General features: G+C 41.2%; 1 protein-coding gene across 4 annotated transcripts; it reads right to left on the bottom strand.

Annotated features, from left to right (window-relative positions):
• Window positions 1-638: 638 nt before the first annotated feature.
• On the bottom strand, window positions 639-8,828 carry PPP1R2 (protein phosphatase 1 regulatory inhibitor subunit 2). 4 transcript variants are annotated; one of them, XR_002118416.2, is made up of 7 exons: window positions 8,701-8,828; window positions 8,179-8,259; window positions 7,778-7,881; window positions 6,304-6,486; window positions 4,920-5,128; window positions 3,332-3,382; window positions 639-2,009 (listed from the first exon to the last, which is right to left on the bottom strand). XR_002118416.2 is itself a non-coding variant. In XM_010716375.3 (6 exons), exons 1-5 carry the CDS (start codon window positions 8,781-8,783, stop codon window positions 3,378-3,380), a joined length of 456 nt encoding a protein of 151 aa, XP_010714677.1. In that variant the 5' UTR covers window positions 8,784-8,828; the 3' UTR covers window positions 639-2,009; window positions 3,332-3,377. The 4 variants fall into 4 exon arrangements, 3 of the variants coding, with proteins under 3 accessions (XP_010714677.1, XP_010714676.1, XP_031410955.1); XM_010716375.3 differs by lacking the exon at window positions 4,920-5,128; XM_010716374.3 differs by lacking the exons at window positions 3,332-3,382; window positions 4,920-5,128.
• Window positions 8,829-12,691: the final 3,863 nt, after the last annotated feature.

Below are 12,691 nucleotides of genomic sequence, written 5' to 3'. Positions count from 1 at the left end.
GGAACTGACGGCCCGGCCGGCCGAGAGGAGGCAGCCGTCCCAGGGGGCCAATCGCGGCCGAGGTGGGCGGGGATTCGCCGCATCGGCGTACGGCGGGAGAGCGGCGACCCGCAGGAACGGGAGCGGCTCGGCCAATCGCAGAACGGAAGAGGAGGGCACAGCAGCCAGAGCGGCCAATGACCGCTGTGCGGGAGGAAGGCGCCAACCACTGCGGTGCCGCAGGGATCGCTTCCGCATCGGGCTCCAGAAGTGACGGCCAGGTAAGCCAATGGGAGAACGGCCAGCAGCGCTTGGCACGGCTCGTTGCCGCGACGACCCGAAAGGCCAATGGCAGCTCTCACAAGTAAGGAGGGGAGGGCCGCCACGCTGCCATAGGCTGAGCCGCCTGTCACTCACAGCAGCCGGCGGGAAGGGAGCGGCCACCCCTAGGAGCCTAAACATCCCACAGCTGGCAACTCTGTCACCTGCTAAGAGGAAATCCTTGGGAAAGGCACGCTGCAACACCCACTCGGCACAGCTCCGTATCTCGGCAATACATCCGTTCTCATCGTTCCTGTATCAGGGTCACCTGAGGCAGCGCTCGCTGCTTTATTCACTCAGTCTGGGGTTTCCAGAAAGCTCACACGTGAGAATGTGGGTATCTGTAAAATAACTTTCATTCCTTTATTCAAACGTCACATATACAGTGGACAAAAACATTTTAAAATAGATCCATATTTAATTATATGGATTTTTGCAACATATCAAATTCGGACTAAAATTAAGATATACACTGTATTTCATAACCAAGCTTAAGCTTAAGTGTATACTTCGTGTAATAAAGCCCAGGAACTATTCTGAGTACTAGAACATTCACCAGTCAAATTCCGTCGCTGCTTACAGCAATATGGAGGTTCAGAGCCACTCTTTGCAAAGGCTCTACGACTGCACTGTAAACAAGTATCTGAATTAGGCAGTTTCCCTTCTGTATCCTTTCAAACACCCTTCACTGTACAAAAGCAGCTGCTCTACATCTCACCGGATGCAGAAAGATGTAGACCAGTGGTTTTCAGTATTCAGGTTACAAACCCCAAGTAAGATAGATCACCAGCAGTTATCCTGATATAGAGAACAGAGTCTAAACACAGCCCAACTTCGGTCCTGATGTGGATTTCCCTCCATGGCTGTTTCTTCACAGGTGCTAGCAGCACAGGCACTCTCCATGCAACTGGAAAAGACTAAAAGCGTGAAACGAGCCCAAAGAATAACAGTTGGTGTGGTTTTAAGAAAAGAAAACATCCAGTGGAAGAGAAAGTGACAGTAAAGTTCAAGTTAGCACATTTCCAGTGTAAAACACTCCCTCCACCAGATGTTAGTACTGCCTCAGTCAAAAGCAAAAAACCGATTCCAAACACTGCTCTGAAAAATTACACAACTCTTCTTCTAGAGTCTAGGAAAATACAAGTAACAATACACTGAAGTCTAGTTTAAGAGGTCAATATTTTATAAAAAAGCCGTAAAACTTGAATCCCTTTCTCAACTGCTTAACAAACCTGATAAATAGCTTGCGTGTCAATTTGATATATGCTGTACCGTTAAGCTCTTGAATCCCAAACTCTTCCATAAGAGATACCACACTTAGAGCACTGTCAAATAAATAGTGAAAAAACAGAGACACTGTCTGTGTTTCAAAGCATGAAGAGTAACAGTACATTACGCAAGATAATCAGCATTATACATACAGGGAACGCCATTCTGGTTGAACAGATTATGAAGCAGTATTCTCCATGAAATACTAGGCACAGGAATAAATCAATTAGACAGCTTTTCCTGCCTAATGGACAAGTCTAAAATTAACAACCTTGGCAACACAACATTGTAACTGATATGCTTCTTAATATTTAAGAGCCTTATTTGCGAAAGTCATGAAGCAGTGCTTATGTTCGTGTCTCTGACAAGCAGTTACAGTTCTGGACAGATTTCTTCTATGCTGCGTGCTCTGCTTTCCAGCTGGTCATGAGTAGCATGTGCTGCATAAGAAAGATTACAAAAACAGTTAACTATTCACACTTGTTGTATATTTAAAAAGCAAACCCAAAGTTAGCACTGAAATATACTTCGGAAGTCACTTTTGCTTCCTCAAAGGTAATGTTTGCAACCTATTTTAGCAACTTTCAGTTTCAGAGTGCAGAAACCTTCAGAGTAATTATTTCACCCTCACATTCTGAAGAAATAGCGCTGCATACCAAACACCGACTGCTTGCCATCCCTGAAATTGAGATGATTTAACCCAAGACTTGAGAGATCAATTTGCAGAACTAACATACAAGGTTCCTGAAACACCAGTAAGCACAGCACCTTTCAGGTCAAGTTTCATTTCCAGATGAGACATTTCAAAACAAGACAAGCTAATAAATGAGGTAGCACAGTCTGATGCATCCTTCCACTCACAGTTTTGAACCAAAGAACATTAATAAGTCAGAGAAAAAATTCCTTTTCCTTACCAATTTTAAAATGAAAAAGCCTACTGACTTCAGCTATTATTTATAAATAAATTTGCTGCATAATGCACAGATCAGAGAAAGCCATGTCTGGTCCTTCTTAAAGAAGGCCAGTTAGGTTTATGCATAGAATTAGACTTGGTTCCAAGTGCAATTTAACAAGCAAATAGCATGTCTGACAAGCAGAAATAATTTGCATATGTTCCCAGTCTTCTGACATAAGTCATTTTTATGGTGATGCTCACTATAGTTAAGAAAACACAATGTATCTGCCCAAGTCCAGCAGAACACACCCAGTCAGATGACAGCTAAGTGGGTCAGCAGTATCTGAGTGAGGTTATCACAGCAATGAATGCTAAATGAACCACAAGCAGAGAACAAGGGCTGTACTGCTTGTCAGTGGATCTACTAAAAGATCACACCCTTGTACTTCCTGAAGAGAGATACTGTTGTGTAGTAGAAAACTTGTCTGCACTGAAATCCTTATGCTTAATCAATCTACACGTGGAACCTTTCCCTTCAGTGATTTCAAACAGAATTTTTAAAGGAAAGGTGTTTCTGGAGAGGAACAAAAGCCACTGTTTTGCTGGCAAAGTCCATCATATTGTTCGTGGAGTCTTAAATAAGGAGCAGCCAGAGAAATGCCACAGAGAAATGCCAGAGAAATGCTGAAGCAAGCAACCTTAACAGTCTACTTTAACCTTCCTGCTCTCCAAAAAGCGTGGCTGGCGGAATGCACACGTATGAGATAAAGTACAGCTACTTAAGGCAAGAAAGGAACGACCCATCTATTTAAAATACTTGGTAGCCTGAGATGAAAACAGCGGCATAAATGTACAAACAGTTCTCACCATTACTGACTGGACTGGCCATCTTCATTTCAATCAGCAAGAAATCTCAGTCTGTAATCAAGAAGCGCAACTTAAATTAGCAGATTCTGTGGTACCTGACAGAAAGCTTCTTAAAATCCCATCTCAAGTCTGTAGCCCCTTCCTCAGCACAGATATAGCAAAAAGGAAAATTTGCAGTCATCAGGACAGTACTGTTAGTTTTACTGGAAACCAAAAAAGGGACGAGTTAGAGGGCAGTCAGGAGCATTGGATAAGAGATGCAAAGAACCGTAAAGGGATCTTCATTGATTAAAACCTTCCAAGTGACAAGGGGGTCCCAAATTGCCCCCAAAACTTCTCAGGAGCCAGCAGAGCCCTAGAGTCCAGCAGTTTCCAAGAAACGCCTCGTGTCACATTGCTGGAGTTATCTTTGGTACAAGGGAAGCCATGCTATTCTACTGGAATAAACAGACATTGCATGCCAGCTCTAAGAAATGGTAGCCATATCACCAGATGATCTCTGCAAATTCAGAAGTCAATGGGAAAAAAAATTATTAAACTGTATCTACAATACGACATGCAGCATAAAACAGATGTTTCCTCTGCAGTTAAAAGAAATGTGAGAGCTGTTAGTTTAACAGAAGGAAGCCAAAACAAGCCATTACAAGAGTCATTGCCTGCAACACCCAACACACTGAGTGATGGAAACTCTCTTCTGCTCTATAAGAAAGCATTTTAAGACACAATTTTAAGTCAAAGAACTTTTTAAAAGTCATCCAAATGAATTAAAAACTTCCCACGTAGCTTCAGAAAGATCCAAAAACATCCTGACATGCTTACAGTCCTAGGGAGGGAACTTCAGGAACAAGAACATTACTGGCATTTGATTCTCTTCCATGAAGGAAGCAATGAACCTGCAACAGTGTTTAAATATCCAATTGCCTAGCATGATCAAAAGTACAGATTAGCAGTGAATCCAAGTAGCTAGTTTTAAAATTTGCTATTTGAGAAATGCTCCATAGCCAAAATAAATAAATAAACAGTAACTAACTTTTGAGAGATCCTTTAGATTCTTTTGCACACCTTGAATAAAAGTCAGAAAATAATCAAAAAGTTACCATCTCAGAAAAAGTGATTCCAGTAAATTTTGCATTACTTTAACAATTACGTTGCTGAACACTTATCAGCTCAATGTAGGAATTTCTTAAAGCATGGGCAGTGGCAGAAAACAGTTGTTTATTAACAACTTTTACCAGATTCCACTGTCCTTAGAGCAACCTTGCCACAGAGAAATGGCATGTAATCAGTTTGAGGGCATACAGTTTACCAGCCATTACAAAAGCCCAGTACTTGACCTGTGAAGACCTGATCAAATACAGAGACCAGAAGTTATGATAGCTGATGTAGAGATTAGGAGATAACAAAACACCAGGGCCTGTTAAGCAGAGTATCACAAAACAGAAGTGAAGAATTGAGAACCACATCAAATTAGAGTATTTCTATATGCCATGTTACTGAGGTGAACCAGTTAGTTAACAGATTGATAAACTGGTGTGCAGTCATACTTATAGAATCTATTGGCCACAAGTAGCCTAAAATTGATAGTTACCAGTTGTGGCTCAGAAGCTGCTTATGAGCCAGGATGGAATGGACTTCAACAATAGAGATGGAAAAATACTGCAAAGGTGTGCCTTCTGTTCCCTGGAGAATGCAGCTGGAGAGCGGAGTTGCCTCTGTTTTACAGCACAGTGCAGACAGATGGCAGCTTCAAGCCACGGAGAAAGGTCATAATGTTGCCTACTGGAGTACTCCTTTCCCCTGGAGAGTGAAGTTCTAGTAAATAGCCATTATAAGGCGTATGATAAATTACCATAGAACTTTGGTCCATGAATGGGTCTCAGACTCACGTACCAAAAGACCCTCTCCAAACCACTATGAAGGCGTGAGCCTTCCTGTAAGATACAGTGAGAGCAAACTGTGCAATCCACAGAGCTTAAAATATAAAAAGTCAACCTGGCAAATCACCTTTCTATTTGGTGAAATTTAAACTTATTTCGGAAGAATTTCTAGTTCACATGGTTATGGAAAGCAAATGTGAGCAAAGCTAAACACATGCAGCATCTTCCCAAGTCTGCATACTGTTCTAATATCTCAAAGCCTTGCCAAGCAACAGATGAATGAGGTTTACAGATTTCAGATTCATCATCACTAGTCTCATAAACAAGAGAAATCTGTTTTTTTAATGCCAAGAAACATGGTTCAATATGCTGCTCCAAACAGATGTGGGTACTCAACAGATGTAGTTATTCACCAGAAGGCCACCACAAAAACCAAACTTCTGTTACATAGTCCCAGAGAAAAGCTTAAAGATGGCAGAAAAGGCTCCAGAAACAGCTCCCAACCAAGGTCCCAGACTTTCTTCCAGCAGCTGTGCTAAAAGGTTCACATCCCATATAGAAATTAATATTACTTTTTAAGGACAAAAGCACACCAAACTCTTAAACAGTTTTAAGTTATAGCAAGACAGGTAAAAGCTCATTAGATACACTGCTCTCAACAGGAAGCATTCAAGCTAGTTTCCCAGTGCTGATTACAGCATGGCTTGGGAGGGGAGAGGGAAGTGCACCATGACACAAGGACAGGCTCTCTCACGTGGCCACAGCTTAAAGCATCCTCTAGAGGACAACTGCCTCTTTAAAAAGGATGCTGGCAACTTCACTACCAAGAGTCAATTATACTGTGGAGACAGTACTGGCCTGAAGCAGAGGTGTCTGTTTTTCTGCTGTGCTATAACAAACAAAAGCCCAGACTAATTAACAATACTGCTTGTTTTGGTATCACACTACAAATCAAGATAGCAGGCAGCACTGCACATCAAGCATTACATACATACTTCACTCTTTCTGTTTGTTCTCACACTTCAATGTATTCACCCCAACAGATGAAAGGACAACCAACACTTATACGTGGTATTTGATCAATCAGCACCTCACCATGTTCAATAGCTTCTGTATTCATTGTTTCTACATCTGGAGCATCACGCATCTCTTCATCTTCTTCCTCCTCCTCTTCATCCTCACCATGTAGTTCTTTTGCAATTAGCTGTCTTGCAAGTTTGATGTTTCGTCCTTCATTGTAGTGCATTTTCCTCTTCATTTCAAACTGTTTCTTTTTTTCTGTGGATAATAAAAACCGAAAGCCAATATATAAATTTATTTCTAGTTCTACTATCATGTTTTTTTGTTCAGAGAGGTACCAGTATCAAGTGCTTTGTAGGCCTGTTTTATTCCTACCACGAAAATGTACTGTTTATATGACCAAGAAATCCTTGTTCATAAGTGAGTTTGACTTTCAAAAAATGTAGTAATTAATGGACTGGAATGACTGAAGGGCTCTTAAAAGAACAGCCTGCAAGCACGAGGAAGTCTGAATCAAGAGAAGCAAGTAGTAACGGTGTAAAAAATTCTGAAGTTTCACAAACCTTGTATCTAAGGAAACTGAAGGGCAAACCAAGACATACTGGTAGAACAGAAAATCAACTTCTGCACACGTCCAACATGGCTCCTGGCCAGCTATCAAAAGCTAGTTCTAAGAGATACATCTAACACAGGTAGAAGAATATATTCTTCTCTACCCTGTAGTCTGAAGTTTATCTTTGCTTCGTACATCCAACATTCCCAAAGTAGATTTTATAATTAAACTTTGTTTATTGGTTACCCCAACACTGTTTTTGTCTTCCTCTAGAATTGTAAGGTTATCTACTCAAAGTTGACAGGGGCCAGGAAAGGTGAGAAGCAACAGCTAAATGACACGCAGCCGAAACTTTAGAAGCTTTCTTGTTTAACTTTGCTTTATTGCTTTCTAAACTAATGTAGCATTACTGCTCTGTTGAAGATGAGAGAATTTTATTAGGAATAATTGTTGATACCCTGCTGGATCCATCTACTAGCAGCTTTGAAAATAATAATTGATTTAAAAAAAAAAACAAACCAACCAACCCAAACCTGTATATTTGCAAGCAATTAGTAGAGTCTTAATTGGAGCAGTACTCATTAAATCTACCTGAAGTACATTAAGTAGTAATATATATATTATATATACGAAGAAGTAATACAATTAAGAAGTATTTCCTCAGTCCCAAAAGAGAAAAGTTTTCCATTTGAGAAGTCCAGGTTTCAGGAGGAATTCCTATACATTATGCTTGTTACATTCAACTCCTCTTCACGTGTAAATCCCAAACCAAACAATTCTGACTGAGCAACAGATCACTTGTTTCTAATCTTTTCCTTAGCCTTCAAAGACTACGTACCTCCATTTTCAAATCATAAAATCTTTCTTAGTACTTTTTATTCAATAATCCTTCCAACTGAATGGCAGAAACTGCATGTATAAAAAAAGAATCCAACAAAAACCAACCAAAAAATATAAATAAAGCCACCCAAAAAAACCCCTCTGACTTATGCCTACCTCGTTCTTCAGGTGTTAATTCTTCTTCCTCTTCCTCCTCCTCACTGCTTTCCTCTTGCCTCGCTATAACCTTGGGTCCTTTACCCTCAGCTGCAGCAGCCAGCCTAATGAAGATAAAAATACAACGTCATGAACCATCAAGTTTTTCATTGTATAAAACACATGACATTTCAGAACACTCATACAAACTCGTTTCAGTATTTTTGGTACACTTGCTTAGATTAACAATCTGCAAGAGATTTTAAGTACCAGTGGGACTATCAACCCAGAATACTATTTTGTTTGACAACAGCCAAAATTTGGCATCTAGATAAAAGGGAAATACCTTTCCAAAAAGCAAACCAACCCATAAAAAAGAACGTGATCCCAACATTTAGTCAATTTTCTATGACAATACTTACTTCTTACTCAACACATCTGCTCTTAAGGGCTCATTTGATTCCGAATCACTCACTGCATCTTCATCATCATCACCTACCATGCTTGGAACGCAAACAAAGAGAGCAGCCTCTATCAATTATTTGTTGTATAAATTCAATTGATAAAGCAGTCAAAGTGTTATAGTGCTCCATTAAAAGACTCCTGTAAAACTTTAAAAGCTTTCCAAATCTATTTAAATATTGATGAGTGACAATTTATATTCTAGAACATAGATGCTAACTATAAAAAAAGTACAAATGAGACATCAATTACATGAGTGAAACCTGAGAGGTATCTATACCTTCCAGTACTCACAGAACTCCAAAATTTTACTCTGATGGTCCTTCTTGATAGCCTTTACTTAAGAGCTTTGTAAACTAAAATATGTTGCATATATTTAATAGGATAGCACAGTAAGTAATATATCATGCAGAAAGTCTACTTCACTGCAGAACTACGCTGTCACCTGCCTCATGTCATTGTGTGGCAACTCAGAAACCTACCTGTGATAAGGAGTACTCGGCTCATCTATTTTCATCAAGCCATAATCTTTGCCTGCAGGGTGGTACGTCGCTATGATGTTCATTTCATCCCACTTCTGAGATTTTTTACTGAAACAAGAAAGCAAAGTGGTTATGTTTTAATCTCCTAAAATCAGTTCATTCTGTTTGGCCACAGAAAATGAATGCTGAGAATGAGCTGTCCTCAATTCTGCACTATGGAAAAAAAGCACTGTTAAGGCACAGAGGCACGTTCGAAATATAAAGGTGGTTATTAAGCACCGCCTCATACACACTTCTGTTGGGTCATGACAAATGACCACTGCGACTTACCTTTCCCTAACAAGTCACACTATTTAAATGAACCAGTGCTCACAAATACGTTCATATACCCGTGCATATCTTCAAGAGACTGCCAGTCATGCCCACTCACTGCCCCATTAACCAGCTGCTCGTTACAAGTTACTGCAACAATCATTCTTCCTGTCATTACAGCCCACAACACCTGATGCAAAGAAATAACCAACTTCCACTTCAGCACAGCTCGGTGAGCTGCCAGCACTGTTTGCAGAACCGCCGCACAAACAATAGCAACCAACAGATAACTTCCTGCAGTAAAACTAATTGGGCTGAACAAGGTGGTTATTAATACTGCTTTTGTCATCTTAAATTGAAATCATAAAACAGAACTGACTCACTGCTGTAACTAAGCACAGAGAGTTTCGTGTTTTATTCAGCCAGCCACCAGCCATGCTGCTTAATTTAGAATTTCCTCAATTAGTCACAGAACGTATCATTTTATGTATATTTGCAGGAACAAAAGCCTACCCAGACTGACACAACATGGAAGCCACAAGGGAAGCAACTGCCTTGTGGAGAAGTCCCCGCTCTGCTGGTCTAGAAGCCACTGAAAGGTTCCCTGGGCAACCTGATCCAGTGCCTGATTTAGTGACTGGCAACCAGCCTGCTGCAGGCGTTGGATCTTTGAGGTCCCTCCCAACCAAAGCCATTCTATGAAAGATTTAGTCAACAGAACCTACCAAGTTCCACATTTTACCTAAAGCATTAATGCAGCCTTCCCAAGAGGTGGCCTTCTCTTAGATTAAACCAAGAAACGTAAACCTAGAACACCACTAAATTCCACTATAGATTTCTTTTCCCTGTAGAGGGACAGTTGGCTGAAAGAATTTAGCTCACGTACTCTTATTTAGGTACAGACTGCTCCAATAACAAATTGCCAGACTTGAAATCTGAACTCAGTCTCAGTAATACTACTGCTTTTAAGCAGAATGCCATCCGTAAAACAAAATTGATAATGCAAAATTCGAAATACAAGCCAAGCTTAGCCTTCATGGAGAGCTCTCCATAATACAGTGGAAAGAAATGGAAGGGATAAAAGAAATAGAAGTGGCAGCTGATGCAGAATCCTATGAGCCACAGACCTGTACTCTAGAACTGCAGACAAGTGAGCTGAATAACTTCAGCATAAACTAACCAATGCCATAAGGTTCCATTTGAAGTTCCCTATCTATTTAATCACTTGTGCAAACTGCAACACCAGGACTGCAAGCTGAGCAGACAAAACACGAGTCAGAGTGCCTGCTTTTGTGGAGAGTCGTGAGCTCCACGATGACAAAGCAAAAGCTCTAGTGTAGGAATGTCCACTACTCAAACCTACCTCGTTAAGGTTCTAAAAATCACTGTTTCAACAGCAGCTGAACAGCTGCTTCAAGCTCCCGTGACTAACGTACCACAAGCACGTGGTTACAGGGAGTGCATGACAATTTTTACTAGCCATAGCAGTTGGATGACAGTACAAAGGGCAAGCTCAGGCAGAGAGGAAATATGACAGATGGGAGATAGCCCCACCACACACCTTAGTGCTCACTGCACTGCCCAGAGGACATCCAGGTGTAACCTGCACGAGTTCACAACACAATCCCCAATCTGTCTCATATACCAGTCTGGAAATTAGGTGGTCCACAGCTAGCAATTCAGTAACTCGCAAATATAACACGGAAAGAGAATTCAGTGGCCTTGTTTTTCACATTCACATATTTAAACTTACATTTCAACACAAAAAGCCTTGGCTGTGGAACCCCAGAACACAACTTAAAATTCAGCTGGGAAAAAAAGTGATCATGAGTGACAAAGAGACAAGCATGTCATCTCACCCTTTGGTGGAAAACAGCATCGCAGGAGGGTGACTAAGTGCTCTAAAAACACACGCACCTCCCTTGGCTGCCTCCCATTCAGCATGCTTAAGCACACCATAGCAGCCTAGCATTAACAACAGAGCTTAGGACCATCACCACAAAACACTTCCTGACATCCCTTCAGAGGACCAGGTTCATATTTCTATAGGTGAAACACATTCTTCCTTAGCAAAATCAAATTTAAAAGATGAAGCATTCCACAAGTGCTCATTTGTATTTTTTCACATCTTCAAATGTCCGAATCATTTATTTTAATACCACAAGCCAACAGGTCAGAGGCTGCAGCATTACTCAAAGGAATACATCTCCTCGCTCCCTCACTCCTGCCAGTTCCAACACAGCTGCCTGCAGGACTACCCAGCAAACAAGGCCAAGGAACAGCTAAAGACAGCCAGCTACTTTGTACAATGCCATGTCATGTCCTACAGAAACTCTAACGGAAGTGTGAAGGCAAAAAATACTTTATATCTGGTTTGCTAAGAACGTATCTACCATTAAGCCATAGTCTCAGCTCTTCAGATGCTGTGCCACTGATGTCTCAATTTCACCAATTTCTCTCTTGAATCATATCTTCATTAAGGATATTACCATCGCTAACAATAGCACAAGGCTGACGATGATGAAAGTATGAGAGCTCTTCTGAACACGGTACTTTGAAAGATGACAGCTGACACAATGAGCTCCTTTATCTACAGCTATTTTTAAAGGCGTTCAGATTTGAATTTCAATGTTAGAAAGAAGCAGGGAGGCTGCTGACAGATGTGCACTAAGAAAACAGAGGCGTTAATTTATAAACCCATTTTTTAGTCTTAAAGGAAAATAACTGCAGTACTGCTTGCCATTCTTTCAGAGTACAAAATGGTGCTACTTCTGACCAAATAAAATAACTTTAATGAAGAACTACCATCCAGAAAATAATAGCTGCACACAGCCTAACTATAAATATCCTATTCTGATCTTTCCAGGAGATTTTCTAATGCAACGTGCCAGGTCTAGACAGCGTACTCTAACTTGCAAGGCAATTTCAGAATTAATCTAACGATGCATTTCTTGACTCTCATCAAAAAACAAGTAACAGAAAATGGAGTCCTGCTCACTTAACTGCAATACCAGCTACCCCACATACTCAGCTCGGCAGCCTGTATTCTAACTTCTGCTCATCCTGCAGGGTGGTGGAAAAAAGACTCCAGAAAAATGAAGTTGAGGCTCCTACCTAACAGCCAGTTTTACTTTATGCCTGCTGTCAATCAGTTCCTTGTCCTTATATTAAAACCAGAGAACAGAAGAAAAAAAAAAATTAAAAAAGAGACAACTTGTGTGCAGCACATCCCTACTTACATCTGATTCCACTCCCAAAGCCATCACGTCACTGCTTCCATGCAATACTTTCTCCCTGGAAAGCAGGAGCCCTTAACACAGGCAATAAGGCAAACCAAAGGCTTTCTGTCCTACCTCGCAGACTCGGACTGTATTAATGACTGACCAGCCAAAGGGAAAGGAATTACTATGATATAGAGAAGACTACGCGCCCACTTTATTTTATTATTATTCCTCTCCTCGCAACACCGGGGTCTCAGATGTAGAAAACTGCCTGAATCCACGTTATAAATACGGCAGCCTGGGAGCGGTGCCGGCGCTCAGACTAACGCGGCGTTACGGCATCTCCAGGCTGCTCTGCTGAGCGCCAGGACCTCCTCTGCGCTTCGGCCGTCAACGCCCTCATTGCCCTCAATGCCATCACTGCCCTCAACGCCCCGCGCTCCCCGCAGCGCCGCGCT

This window comes from Meleagris gallopavo, chromosome 11 (assembly GCF_000146605.3).
Source record: "Meleagris gallopavo isolate NT-WF06-2002-E0010 breed Aviagen turkey brand Nicholas breeding stock chromosome 11, Turkey_5.1, whole genome shotgun sequence".
Lineage (NCBI taxonomy): Eukaryota > Metazoa > Chordata > Aves > Galliformes > Phasianidae > Meleagris > Meleagris gallopavo.
This window is presented reverse-complemented; position numbering and strand designations above follow the sequence as displayed.

Coding starts and splice junctions, on each gene's coding strand:
- PPP1R2 (XM_031555095.1), bottom strand. CDS start 8,783: ATGAACATCATAGCGACGTACCACCCTGCAGGCAAAGATTATGGCTTG. Junction 7,882..8,178: donor GCAGATGTGTTGAGTAAGAA/GTAAGTATTGTC, acceptor TATCTTCATTAG/GCTGGCTGCTGCAGCTGAGG. Junction 6,487..7,777: donor ATTAACACCTGAAGAACGAG/GTAGGCATAAGT, acceptor TATTATCCACAG/AAAAAAAGAAACAGTTTGAA.